This window comes from Peromyscus californicus, unplaced genomic scaffold (genome assembly GCF_007827085.1).
Source record: "Peromyscus californicus insignis strain IS unplaced genomic scaffold, ASM782708v3 Scaffold_10__1_contigs__length_136768540, whole genome shotgun sequence".
In the NCBI taxonomy this organism is placed as follows: domain Eukaryota; kingdom Metazoa; phylum Chordata; class Mammalia; order Rodentia; family Cricetidae; genus Peromyscus; species Peromyscus californicus.
This window is the reverse complement of record NW_026294391.1, coordinates 10,800,760-10,813,672: the sequence shown is the minus strand read 5'-3', so window position 1 is coordinate 10,813,672 and position 12,913 is coordinate 10,800,760. Positions and strand designations below refer to the sequence as shown.

At 38.7% G+C, this 12,913-nt stretch overlaps 1 protein-coding gene across 4 annotated transcripts in view; it reads right to left on the bottom strand.

Annotated features, from left to right (window-relative positions):
- Window positions 1–3,729: 3,729 nt before the first annotated feature.
- Window positions 3,730–12,913, bottom strand: part of Rpgr (retinitis pigmentosa GTPase regulator) — a 60,409-nt gene continuing 51,225 nt past the window's right edge. For 3 of the 4 annotated variants that reach the window (XM_052740984.1, XM_052740738.1, XM_052740827.1), the window contains 2 exons: window positions 11,785–11,873; window positions 3,730–8,185 (listed from right to left, as the gene is read on the bottom strand). In XM_052740984.1, coding sequence (XP_052596944.1) covers window positions 7,979–8,185; window positions 11,785–11,873 — 296 coding nt within the window. In that variant the 3' untranslated portion in view covers window positions 3,730–7,978. Of the gene's footprint in view, window positions 8,186–9,884; window positions 11,294–11,784; window positions 11,874–12,913 lie in introns of those variants that run through there. The other variant, XM_052740905.1, reaches the window with a different exon arrangement.

Below are 12,913 nucleotides of genomic sequence, written 5' to 3'. Positions count from 1 at the left end.
AGCAGCTCACAACTGCTGGTACCAGCAGTTCTTGCAAGCACATGGTGCATGTAAACTCATTCAGGCATACACACACGCATACAGGAAAATAAAGAAATCTTAAAAAGAAGAGAGTTCCAAGGAGCCTGGCTAGTCATGTTGACAGTGACATTAAAAGGGGAGGCTCTGTCAGTGCTCTTGATAGGAAGATTTATGGTCAATTTCCCATCCTGCAACAGCAAGTCTCAGATCATAGAACATCTAGACCCCGAGTTTCAGCCAATCGCAGAATACCTGGCCTGTCTTTAGCAACTGATGTCTGATTGTCAGCTTGTGTCATGTTGATGAAGCATGTTCCCAAGGATGGTAGCCCACTAGAGCCAGTCCTGCAGTGTGTGGTAGTTATGTCCTGAAAGGTGGTTTCCCTCAAGACCAGGGCCCTGCTGCTGGGGCCTTGGGCAGGGATACACTGCCAGTGGAGCAGCTGTGCAACAGCCTGTGCACTGCCTCCCACTCTGTGTGCAAATATGTCATCGACGCACGATTCCTAAGCTGGATGAAAGATGTGTTCACATCTGTGCATAATCCGAGAAAAACCAAAACAGCTTAGAGGACAAAACAAGTAAGTCTGAAGTCGGCTACAGTCTTCCACGGAGCTGGGGACATAAGGTTCAATGGGAAAGCATGCATCTAGCATTTGCTAGGCCTTAGGTTCAACTCCCGGTATCACTATGAAAATAAAAGAAAATCAAATCAAACCTGCCCTGTGGGTACGAAGAAGGCTTTTTCCTCCACGTCTGAGAGATAAAAATCAAAGTATTCATGCAAGTGTATTCTGCTTTATCAGGCTCAGCTCTAGATATGGGGTTAATTTTCATTAGGGGTGTGTGTGTGTGTGTGTGTGTGTGTGTGTGTGTGTGTGTGAGTGTGATATGTGCATTTGTGTATATTTTAATGTTTAGGATCAGAGTTTATACTTGGCAAATTTTTTCTTTCTTTACTGCATTCAGTGCTTTTCGGGGGCTTAGAACTGCAGAGCCACAATTAGGCATGACCAAACTGGTTCAGAATGGTTTTATGGGGCCCTTCTCGCTTTTGTTAACATAGATATGGCTAGGTCTTTCCCATTTCTTCCATCAAATAAAGAGAAGTCCAATGATATTGTTAATTCCCAAGGATGGGAGGAGAAAGCCCACTAACTCAAATCATCATGGCCAAATTAAAACAAGCAATTAATTAAAGCAAGCTTTTTTATTCATGGACACAGGCTGCCTCCTCCAAGGCAGGGTTTGAGGTCAGTATTGGACATGAAGAAGACAGTTTTTATAGCTCAGTGGTAGGGGGTTTCTAAATGGGAGACTTGGCAGGCAAAATAGGGGGAGTTACAGAAGCAGAACATAAGCATAACAAGTTAGTCATAACAACCTCCTGTAGCAAAGGTGTGGTTGCAAAGTGGGCATAACAAGGTGGTCATAGAACCCTTTGAAACAAAGGGAAGGTTGCAAGATGGCTATAAACAACCTTTTGAAACAAAGACACCATTGCCATTCCCTGAACAGGCAGTGCAGAACCATTTGTAGTTAAGGTGACAGATGAGGCATAGCCCAGCCCTTGAGAAACATAGGTTTAATCATAAACAGGAATGAACCTAGTTTGTCTTTACTATCAGATGGCTTTCAAGCCTAAGATGGAGAAGGCTGGTTTTTCAAAATAGTCCAAATCAGAAGGCTGCATCTATCCAGTCTCACATCTGGATTCTTTCCAAGGTCTGTAGCATGCACATGTGTGTGTGAGAGAGGGGACTCTTTAGTATGTGATAACCATGGATTCTATCACTCATTAGTTGTTTGAAAGGAGACTTCTCGTTTCTAGTATGCCCCATAGGAAAATATTTCCCCTTCCTCATTCTTTCCCTAAGTTTTCAGCTTAAAATCAGACCAATGAGGTTTTTTGTTTTTGTTTTTCAAGGTCTTGATGTGTGACCCAGATGTTTGTTTTGCACTAACAATCCTCCTGCCTTGGTCTCCAGGGTGCTGGAATAACAGGTGTGTGTCACCGCATACACCTGTGGATTTTTTTAAAGCAGAAAGATCAGTAAGACAAAGACAAAAACTTCAGTTTAAGGGGCTGGCAGTGCAGCTCAGTGGTGGAGTACATGTAGAGGCAGTGGTTTTGATTTCTGACACTAAATAAATACACAAATCCCTTATTTTTAATTAGGGACACTGCTTCCAAGACAAAAGACTACATTTTCTGGCTTCCCCTGTAGAAATGTAACTATGTTCCTGCCAATGAAAAATGTTGAAAGTCATTTCCCCAGCTTCTGGAGAAGCTGATAAAGGAACTGAGGCAGTTGGGGGTGGAGCATGCTTTCCTTCCATTCTCTTTTCAACCTGGAATACAGGCATAAAGTCTGTTTTCAAATCGATGCGGATGCTGTCTGTTGACGCCAAGGGAAGTCAAAGGATGTTCTAATTATCAGAGAATAGACAATTTCTATTATCCCCTTTCCTCCTTGGTAGAGCATAGTCAATTTCCAGGACCATCTCTCCTCATCTTCTCACTCCTGCTCCCAACATGTTTTTCACAACATTCCCAGACAAGCCCAAGAATTGTTTTTATGATGTTCAGTAGAGAGTGAAGAATAAAGGAAAGGATACCCAAAGTATTTTCTTGGGGTATCACTGAGATGCTCATCCTATCAACCACATCCAATTTATTGTATGCACTAAGACATATGGTCCATGTTTTATGTTAGGGGTATTTTCACATGCTATAATAGTAATGAGTGGGATAAATTTTCAGTGTGGGAGGTAGAGAGGGTGGAAACATATCTGTTTGGATATTCATTGACTACCCAGAGCAAAACAGCTACAAAAACAAACAAACAAAAAACCCTTTCAGGTAAAAGATTTCACTTGAGTACCAGGAACTAATCAGGGGTTATGTTAGTATGTTAGTAGGCTTCAGACCTCCCAGTCTCAAAATTTTCCAATCTACCTCATTGAGCTTCTCAGGGTAGCTGCCCCAGATAGCTCCCTTAAACAGCTGTTGTTTATGAGGCATCTAGACGTAGCTGCTGAATGGCTCTACTAACCCATGTACCCTACCCAGTAGGACAGGATCTGTGCAGATAGGCTATAGGGAACAGCTCAGCCACTGTGGGACTCCAAAGAATTTGAGTCTATTCACCCCCACCCATCACATCTCTTTGGAAAAACTGCGTTGGTGATAAATTCCTTGATCCCAATAAAGGCTGTGTCCTTAGGTTCCTTTCTCTCTCCCTCATATGCTTTGGATGCCCCCCCAATGCCATGGTAGCTGTGCTGCCCTCTTCTCTGTAGGGTTTGTAAGTGATACGCCATGTGCTCTGTCTTGTTGCCTCTTCTGTGCCTCACCAGGCCACACACCTTGCCCAAACACTTTCTAGGTTCAAGGCTCTCCCAAAGTGTGGCTTTCTTGTTACAGGTAAGACACAGGTCAGACAAGAGCCACAAATCTAACTACTAGTATAAACAAGCTTCTAGGAGAACAACACATGGTCAAGGAGGAAGAATCCAGTGGAAGGCACACTCTACACAACCATGGTCATCTTTGCTTGAGGGTGGGACTAAGTCTACAGTCATTCTCCAGAGACATCTCCGAATCAAATTTGAGGAAAACTATAATACAATTATGCTTTGGAAACGAACTATTTTATGTTTTGTCATTTAAAATGAAATTTATAGCATAAAATTTGTATAAAATGAGAACTTTGTACTACTTTATTCAGCTTATTGTGAAAGTGCATGAATTCACTTTTCACTGACACATACAGTAAGAATATTTAATTATGACATTTTTCTTGTCTTCCTGAACTCACAAATGAGTCTACATTTTCTGAGTTTCCATGCAGAATATTGGGTACATTTCCATGGAATGTGGACAAAAGTACACATGCTATTTTCAGGCCTGTAGATTAAGCTCAATTAAAATGCCAAAGTTACTGGATGATCAGAGTCCAGGTTCCTGAATAACAACGCCATGCTCTTACCTTTGGTGAATTATGATATCCCACATTTTAAATTTTACAATGTTAAACAACTCAGATTTGGAAATACTTTGTTACAGCATCTAAACAACATATATTAATGCAACAATTGTTTTTCATGGGAAATAACGTGGACACTTCGTTATTAGTAGTAGGAGTCAGCTTGTGAGACACATCATTCTGTAAGCTCATGGTGATTCTTTATTCACATTGCTGCATCAGAAGAAGCTAATGCAAAGATCACATTCCCTAAATGACTTCATTTGACCTACTGGATCAGAATCAAGCAAGGCCTAGATGCTTGTCACTTCTGTAAGTTTAATGGCTCTTTCCTCATTGCTTTGGATCCATTTGATTTACTTTACTGAATTGAGTTATTTGTTTTATAGATTTTTAAATCAACATGTAATCCCATGGACCAGTTTAGCTTTATAGTTTTACAAACTACACACATTTTAGTTTCATACAGTAACCAGCCAGGTCAGAATAGGGACCAGTTTCACCAAAATACTGTCCAGTGCTCTTTGAAGTCTCACCTTTAGCCCCCTTTAATCATGGGTTTGTTTCTCATTGTTACAGTTTTGTATCTGGGATAACACCACAGAAACAGAATCATATAGTAGGTAACCCGTGGAGACAGGTTTCTTTAGGCCAGCATACTTTTCATATTCACTTGAATGGGTGGGTGCATATAGCAAGTGTATGTCTTTTTATAAGGAAGTATTCTGTTCTATGGACCTGCTACATTTTGCTTTTCATCCACTGTTGAAGGTCGTTGGGTCCTCTCTGGGTCTGGGAATTGTGAATGAAGCAACTATAAAATATTTAAATGTTTTCTGTGGTAACCTGACTTGTTTTCACTAGGACAGGTTATTTGAAATGTGAGTATTATTGATGTTTTGGAGAGAATTGTGTTTGGGGTGGGCTGCTTTGCAGCATCTCCACCAGTACTCAGCGGATGCAGAGCATCTTCCTCTCTCTGCCTTCTCAGGTGTTGCTAACGTCCTCTGGGGAAGGGCATTAATCCTCCTTGGGAGCACAAGAATATCTATTATCACTTTAGTGTGAACTTGCTATAGATAAATCTCACCTTTTATCTTAAAATGTCTCTATTCACATTTATGAAACAAATTTTCTCTATAGAATTTTAGTTTAGCAGTTGTTTTAGCACATTTAAAAGTCAATACATTGTTTTCTTGATTTTTAAAAATTTTATTTCATTTTTGAGATCATAATTTAATTACAATATTTCTCCCTTCCCTTCTTCCCTTTCCTCCTTCTAAGCCCTCCCATATACCCCTCCCCACTCTCCTGCAAATTCATGGCCTCTTTGTCTACTAATTGTTATTGCATGCATTTATATATATATATATATATATATATATATATATATACATATATATATAAATAACTAAATACACCCTGCTCAGTCCGTATAATGCTACCTGTATGTGTTTTCAGGGCTCACTGTTTGGCACCAAACAACCAATTGGTGTGCTGTTGTGCTGTTCTTCCCTGGGGAAGGCCACCTCTCTCACTCCCAGTGTTCCTCAGTTGTCTACAGTACTTTGTGCAGGGCTGAGGCCTCACAGGCTTTTCTCCTTCCAGTCTGCCATGTTCACTGATGTCATCCTTGTTTAGCTCACATTGGGCAGTCATGTTGGAGAGAATTTGTACGTGTAGCTTCTTCGTTTGCTTCCTTTTGTTTGGTATGGAGTGGGGTATCACTATATGTATACAGTCCTGACTGGCCAGGAACTCACAATACATATTATGCATTGAAAAATTTGAAATTATTGCAGGTGAATCATAATTTTTCTAGTTAGTTATTACATTATAATTTCCTAATTCAAACTTAATGTCAAATTAGTGATTATTATATCCAAGATAAATCTAAGGCCTAATTATTTCAACATGATTTCCTTATAAACTTATCTTCTCTTACCAAAGCAATGTACTTCACTTAAAACACAGAAGAAAAAAACAAAAAACAAAAAACAATCAGAGATCACAGGCTGACTGGCCAAATTTTGTATGTAACTATGGTTTAGCCCTTTCTAAGTTTACACACACACACACACACACACACACACACACACACACACACACACACACACACAGAGTAAATATAAAAATTTTAAAGAAAGTCACCACAAGTTGAGTAGATGAAAACTCCTGACATGTACCTATTGTCTCCTGATTTTTGATGATCAGGAGTGTGAGCACTGCTCTGCTGGGTCTTCTGCTCAGAGTCTCAAAAGGCTGCAGCCATGTGCCAGCCAGGGCTTGGATCTCATCTGAGAACTGTGTTGCTCCCCTAGGCTCACTGGTTTGGGGCAGAATTCCGTTCCCAACTTTGCAGAATGACAAGCGCTCAGATCCCCGAGGCTGTCCCATACTCTGGTATAATGTGTTCTCCACAAATATGGCGGTCGGTGTTTTCCAGGACAACAGGACCTCTGTTCCTTTGAACTGTTCTGACTGCTTCTGTATCTGACCTCGCAGGACTCTTTGATGAAGTTCACCTGATGAACTCCTTTGGCAAGTCTAACTTAAGGTCAAGTGACTCTGAACTCTCATTACATCTGCAGAATCTTCGTAAGAGGCCCTGGTAACACAAGCAAGGGACTGACATCCTATCACAGACTCAGAGGGAAGGGACTATTCAAGAGACTTGGCACCCACGTCAATCTCAGGAGTCACCTTAGAATTCTACCTACTACAAACAGCATGTCTAAGTAGCATTTTTGAGTTTTACTTCCACTCAGCTTTACACTTTATGTTTCAGATACTTTTGCAATATTGTACTGGTACTGTAGCTTCAGCAACCCAAGTGTTGAAATTGTATTTGCCTTTAATGAAATAAGAAATCTACTAAGTGTAATATCCAGTCAGAAAACTACCTTTTAGGATTTTAAAGCCATGTCCACTCTGGATTAATACTCTGTCTTTACCCTGTAGGTAGAAACACAAAGACAGGGTTCTGTTTTCTTTGTTTAAATAGGACAATGGTCACTGTAGCTGAAGAGTGACATGTTTCAGTTACAAGGGAGGACGTGAGTGTCCTTCAGTTTTTAAAAACACACAGTGTAAGCAAGGAAGCAGAGCTCCAATCAGAGCTTTGTGGTTGCTCAGGTCACGCGGCAGCCCGTGTCATTAAATGGCTAGACAGCTGAAATGAGCAAGCCGGACTGTTTGGGGGTCTCAGGGTGGCAACACACCTTTGTTAAGGGTTAAAGATATTTTGTGCCCTTTGATTAAAAAAAAATATTTTTTTAAGATTGTTTTGCCTACATGTATGTCTGTGTATCATGAGCCTGCCTGGTACCTGCAGGGATCAGAAGCAGGCATCAGATCCCCTGGAACTGGAGTTATGGGCAGTTGTAAACCCTATGTCTGGGCTGGGAACCAAACTCCAGTCCTGTGTAAGAGCATCAAATGCCCCATTTCTGCAGCCTCCTCCTTTGATTTTCAAAATTAGATTTTTTTGCCCCTCTATAAGTCCAAGTACCTTCTCCATTTTAACAGCAGAACCAATCAGTTATAATTTATTAAAGTAAGTTCATCATAATTTTGCCTGTCTTTAAATGATGTAAATATATTCAAAACTGTTCCAGTGTTTTAAGATCGTAAACATCATCTTAGGAAATTACAAAGGATGATAACTGTGTTAGCAAAACTATGAAATATCTTCATTCAGCTTTCAAATATAAAAATATACTGTTTTGTGCAACACTGAACAGTTAAGGCCAGAACACTTCAAGGAGGGTCGGAGGTACAAGTATTTTGGAAACTGCTCGTTAATATTAGTATAAATAAATATTAAATCTGTTCATACTGTTCAAACCAACCAAACATTAATTTTATCTTTTTTAACAGTGTTATCAGGAAATTTCCTTCAGAAGTCATAACATTTTTCAAGTATGAAGAACAAATGTGCTCGGTGACCACGGAAACATAAACATACATTTATAGTATTGTACAGGATTTGGACTTTCCCTCCATACTTGGTGTTGCAGTATTCCGAAGATTTTGACCCATGTGGTTCTGGTTGGCATCTTTCTTATCACTTTGTAAGGCTATTTGGTCTCCTATTGGCTTTATCTCTGGGAGAGGATCATTAGTATTTTGCATCATTTTCTGACCTGTCAATGACATCCGATTAAAGAAGGAAATCTAGCAAAAACACACAAACAAAAAGATTTCATTTCAGTAAGTAAAATATTCAGAAAGTACGCAGGGATATAATTGTTAACAGCATACAATAATCACATTTTAATGTACATATATGTACAACAATATGTTCTTAGCATCCAAACAGATTTTTCCCCTTTTATCAGAATGCAGTCATGACTAAAGACCTTTCAGGTTATAACTTTCAACACTATCTTCAGAATATAACATTATGTTTCTTCAAGGGTGAAATCACTCATCGTTAACATTTAAACGTAAGAAGACGGGGTCATTTGGGGACTTTTCTGGTATCACTGCTGTACCTTAACTACAGATAACTTCTGCTGTGATAGTCTAGAAAAAGAGAGCACAGCTCCATATTCCTGAAAAACTGGCAGAGTTGCCAAATGAAGGCTGTGTGGTGCTTGCATGTGAGTCCTCGGCGGGAAGGACGGAAGGGAGGGGCGCGCACGGACTATAGATAACAGATGAAAAGAGCAGGGACCCTGGGTAGACACAGAAGACAGTCTAAGAAAGGCTGAAGAGAGCAGTAAGTGAGAGGCAGGCAGATGTGGCAAGCTGTCCCCGAGGACTGAGGACTGGAGGGCCAACTGGAACACTAAAGCAGCTTGGAAGTCAGGGAAGAAAACATAGTAAGAAGGGTACGGCCTATGGGGCCACGTGCAGGAGACAAGCAGGTAAGACTGTCATCTGAGGACAAAGGTCTCATCTGACTTAGGACCTCTGAAGATTTATCCAGGAAGAAATTAGTATCCTTCACCCTGTCTCAAACTCCTCCCCCAAAAAATATTGCTTTTAAGAGATGTCAAAACTAGGAAAAAACAGAAAATAAAAAATTCATAAGGATATGTGAGGCTTGTTCAGAAATCAAAGTGGAGCTAATAATAATAATAATAATAATAATAATAATTCACCTTTAACTTTAAGATGAAGGTAACTAGAGTAAAATGCAACCTATAAAGACTTCTAGCAAAAGGTTTATGGATTAAAATGGAGGTACTCCTTGACTTGCTATATTGGAGGGTACCCATCTTGAAAAATTTCCCCCCACAAAACAGCAAAAACCTCTTACTAAGTTAGGAAAGTGTAACTTTCTAATATGTAAGTAATTTCTCAAAAATTTAAAGACAATTCCTATGGGCCCTAAAATAAAGAATCAAGCTTTGGGGGTGATCATTGAAACAGCATTTGTGAACCCTGTAACCTAGATCCTGGGTTTATAAGAATTCTGAGTTCACAAAACATAGGGAATTGGACTGAATCACCCTTACATAATGTAGGACCCCTCAAAGGACTGTTTACTCTATGTAAGTCCACCTAAACACAGTAAGAGAAAAGGAAATAACATGTGTCACTTGGTTTGTGAATGATGAAGAAACATGTCTTGCTAAGGTAAGTTTGATGTTCATATGACCAGTGTGGGCAGGTATCCCTTAAAAGAGACATTAACCTAAAGCCATTTCTGATCTAACAGACAAACTAATAAACATTCTCTATGGATGGACTGATGCTTAGCTGGGCTTTAGAGGATTTACATGCAACTGTCCTGATTGAACATGCATTCAATCTAAATTTCAGAACATACACAGAAACAAATCACTATGATTAGTAAGTGAGTCAAAGCAACACATAGATTTTTGAAACAGGAGGATGGCTAACATTAAAACTGAGAAGTCAAAAATAGAAAATGAGTATGCTTAATTTATTTAAAGCAGAAACTATCACAACAATTTGAAAACAGAATAAACGTGAGTTCACTTAAAATGCAAGGGGGAAAAAGCTGGAGAGATTGTGTAGGAGCATTTGTTGCTCTTCCAGAGGACCCAAGTTTGGTTCCCAGCACCCACATGGCAGCTCACAGTCTGTAACTCCAGTACCAGGGGATGTGATGCCATGTTCTGCCTTCTGAGGTGCACAGACATGCATGCAGGCAAAACACAGAAAATAAAAATAAATAAATCTTTAAGAAATGGGACTGCAGAGAGGGCTCAGCAGTCAAGAACATGTGCTGTTCCTTCAGAGGACCTGGCTTCAATTCCCAGCACCCACATGTTGGCTCACAATCCTCTGTTAACTCCAGTTCCAGGGACTCTGGTGCCCTCTTCTAGCCTATGTGGGCATATGATGTATGCAGGTAAAACATTCATACACAGAAAAGAAAAATAAATCTTTTTTAAAAAGATTTATTTATTTATTATGTGTACAGTATTCTGTTTGCATGTATCCCTGCAGGCCAGAAGAGGGAGCCAGATCTTTTTTTTTTAGCTGAGGATCAAACCTAGAGCCTACCACTGAGCTAAATCCCCAACCCAGAAAAATAAATCTTAAAAATAAAACGCAAAAAAATTATTGAAATTAGTACCCAAAAGGTATACTAAAAAGAAGAACAGTTTCAGCCAAAAAAGAACTATAAAGTCAATAAAAACTAGGAAATTGCCCTAAGTATCAAGAGACATAGGAAATATTAAATTGATATTAACCATATTAAATTGAATTATATTAAAATTAAATTAAATTGAAATTAAACACATTAAACTGATATTAAACACAAACAAGAGAAAGAAAATATTTATGCCATATTCTGAAACAGAGATACAATATTCAAATACATAATAGATAACAAATTTTAAAAATACAAATTAAATGACTTCTCTAATTCATGGATCATAATAAATTTCAACTAGGTTCAAATAAAGAATACATATATATGCATGCTACAACAAACAAAGACAATCTAAACAATAAGCACAGATAAAATTACAGGTTATATACAAAGCTCTCACCAATTATGCTAAAATAATATTTACTTTGCAGTGCTGGGGAAGGAATACAGGGTCTGAAGCACACTAGGCAACTGGTCTACCTGAACTGTACATCCAATCTGCCTCTAAAGTAGTATTCTTAATAGCAGCAATTGGAACAGATACAAGACTAGCCAACTAGCCATACTATTTACCATTCAAGAACTATGATTAAATAGAAATATACTCAAGCCAACAGAAAATGCCAAGTGTGAACTACCAAAAGACATCTACGGAAACAACTTCCAAAGGATTTCTTCAGGGAGAATAAGGATCCCAGAAAGGACATCTGAGAAGTAAAAAGTAATGGTGAGCAGAGCATATGGTATTAAAAACAAGTAACAACATGGTTTGTGACATTACTAAAATTAAATCATTGTGGGTACAGTAATTTGTAAAATGGGAAAGAAGGGATGGCAAGGTAGAAAAATATTTTAAGATTCTGATATTATTTGAGAAAAAGATAAGAACATTGGTTAGTTCCAGACATTAGGTATGTATGGAAAACATTCAAAGTAAAAATCCTGCTGTTCAGGCTATTTACAATATACTCGTCTAAAATACTAGTAAAAAATAAGTATAAAATATTTCTACCAGGCAAATGATAACAGAAGAAAGCTAACTTACTAAAAACATGAACCACCACGTTAAACTCTTTGCATATTTTGGGGTTATAAAACTCATTAAGGAACTCATAGTATGTGCATTAGCATAGGAAAAGTAGAATGTGAATTCAATACTTCAGTCTTAACACCAAAATGCAAAACTCACTTCACTTACCTTTTTAGACTTTTTAATGTCTTTATTTGTTGATTCACTACCTCCCAGAATTTCTGAAGAACTGCTCTTTATACGATCATACATGTGTCCTACAATTGGATATATATAAAAATATTATCCTAACTAAAGAGAAAGAAAAGTGTTGATGTTTACAGAAAAACTTTATCAACCCTGACTTGTGAGATAATACAAAAAGAGCTCACTACTGGAGAAGTGGGCAATGGCGTACCACACAGTTCCTGAAAACTGGAGTCAGTTTGGGTTAGAATCCCAGAATAACTTAACCAATGCAAAAATATTTGGATTATGTGTCCAAATATTTCCTACTGTGAAGAGTTATTGGAAAATGTTAGAGATGTGAAATATATACTGGAAATGCTAGAAGAAAATGTGGAAATATAAACTATTTTTAAATGTCTGTAGGTGGAAGGCACACACTCAAGTGTGTATATGTGTGTGTAGGCCAGGGGACAATGGTTGATATCTTCCTTTACGCTCTCCACCTTATGTTTTGAGACAGGATTTCTCACTGAACCTGAAGCTCACTGACTGGGCAACACCAGCTAGCCAGAGTGCGTGAGAGATCTGCTTGCATCTGCCTCCCCAGCTCAAGGAATACTGGGGTATATTATCATATCTAACTTTTCAATGTGGGTGCTGGGGTACAAATTCAGGTATTCATGATTACATGGCCAGGGCTTTAATGATTGGGCTATTTTTCTGGCCCTTACATTACTGATTTTATTAACTGTAGTGGGAATTTGCTCTGCCCATGACCTTGGGCTATCTGGCCTGATAGAGGCAGTGCTTCTTATCTGCCTATGTGACTGCTTAAAAGGGAGAAAGGAGGTTGCACTCTCTTGGGTGGTGAAGACCAGATTGGGCAGCGTGTAGCAGCATATGATGGGTCCCCAGCTTTCCAAGGACTCTGCAACTGGATTTACCTTATCCTGTATCAGTGAGTCTGTTTTCTCCATAGAACCCCTTAAATATAATATATATATATATATATTTTCGAGGCTCTTGTTACAATTAACTCTATTTTATTTTGATTCTCTGCACTCAAATGAACATGTTACTTTTGATGTTTCAAGCTAATTCATACATTATATAGCTGAATAATAATCTT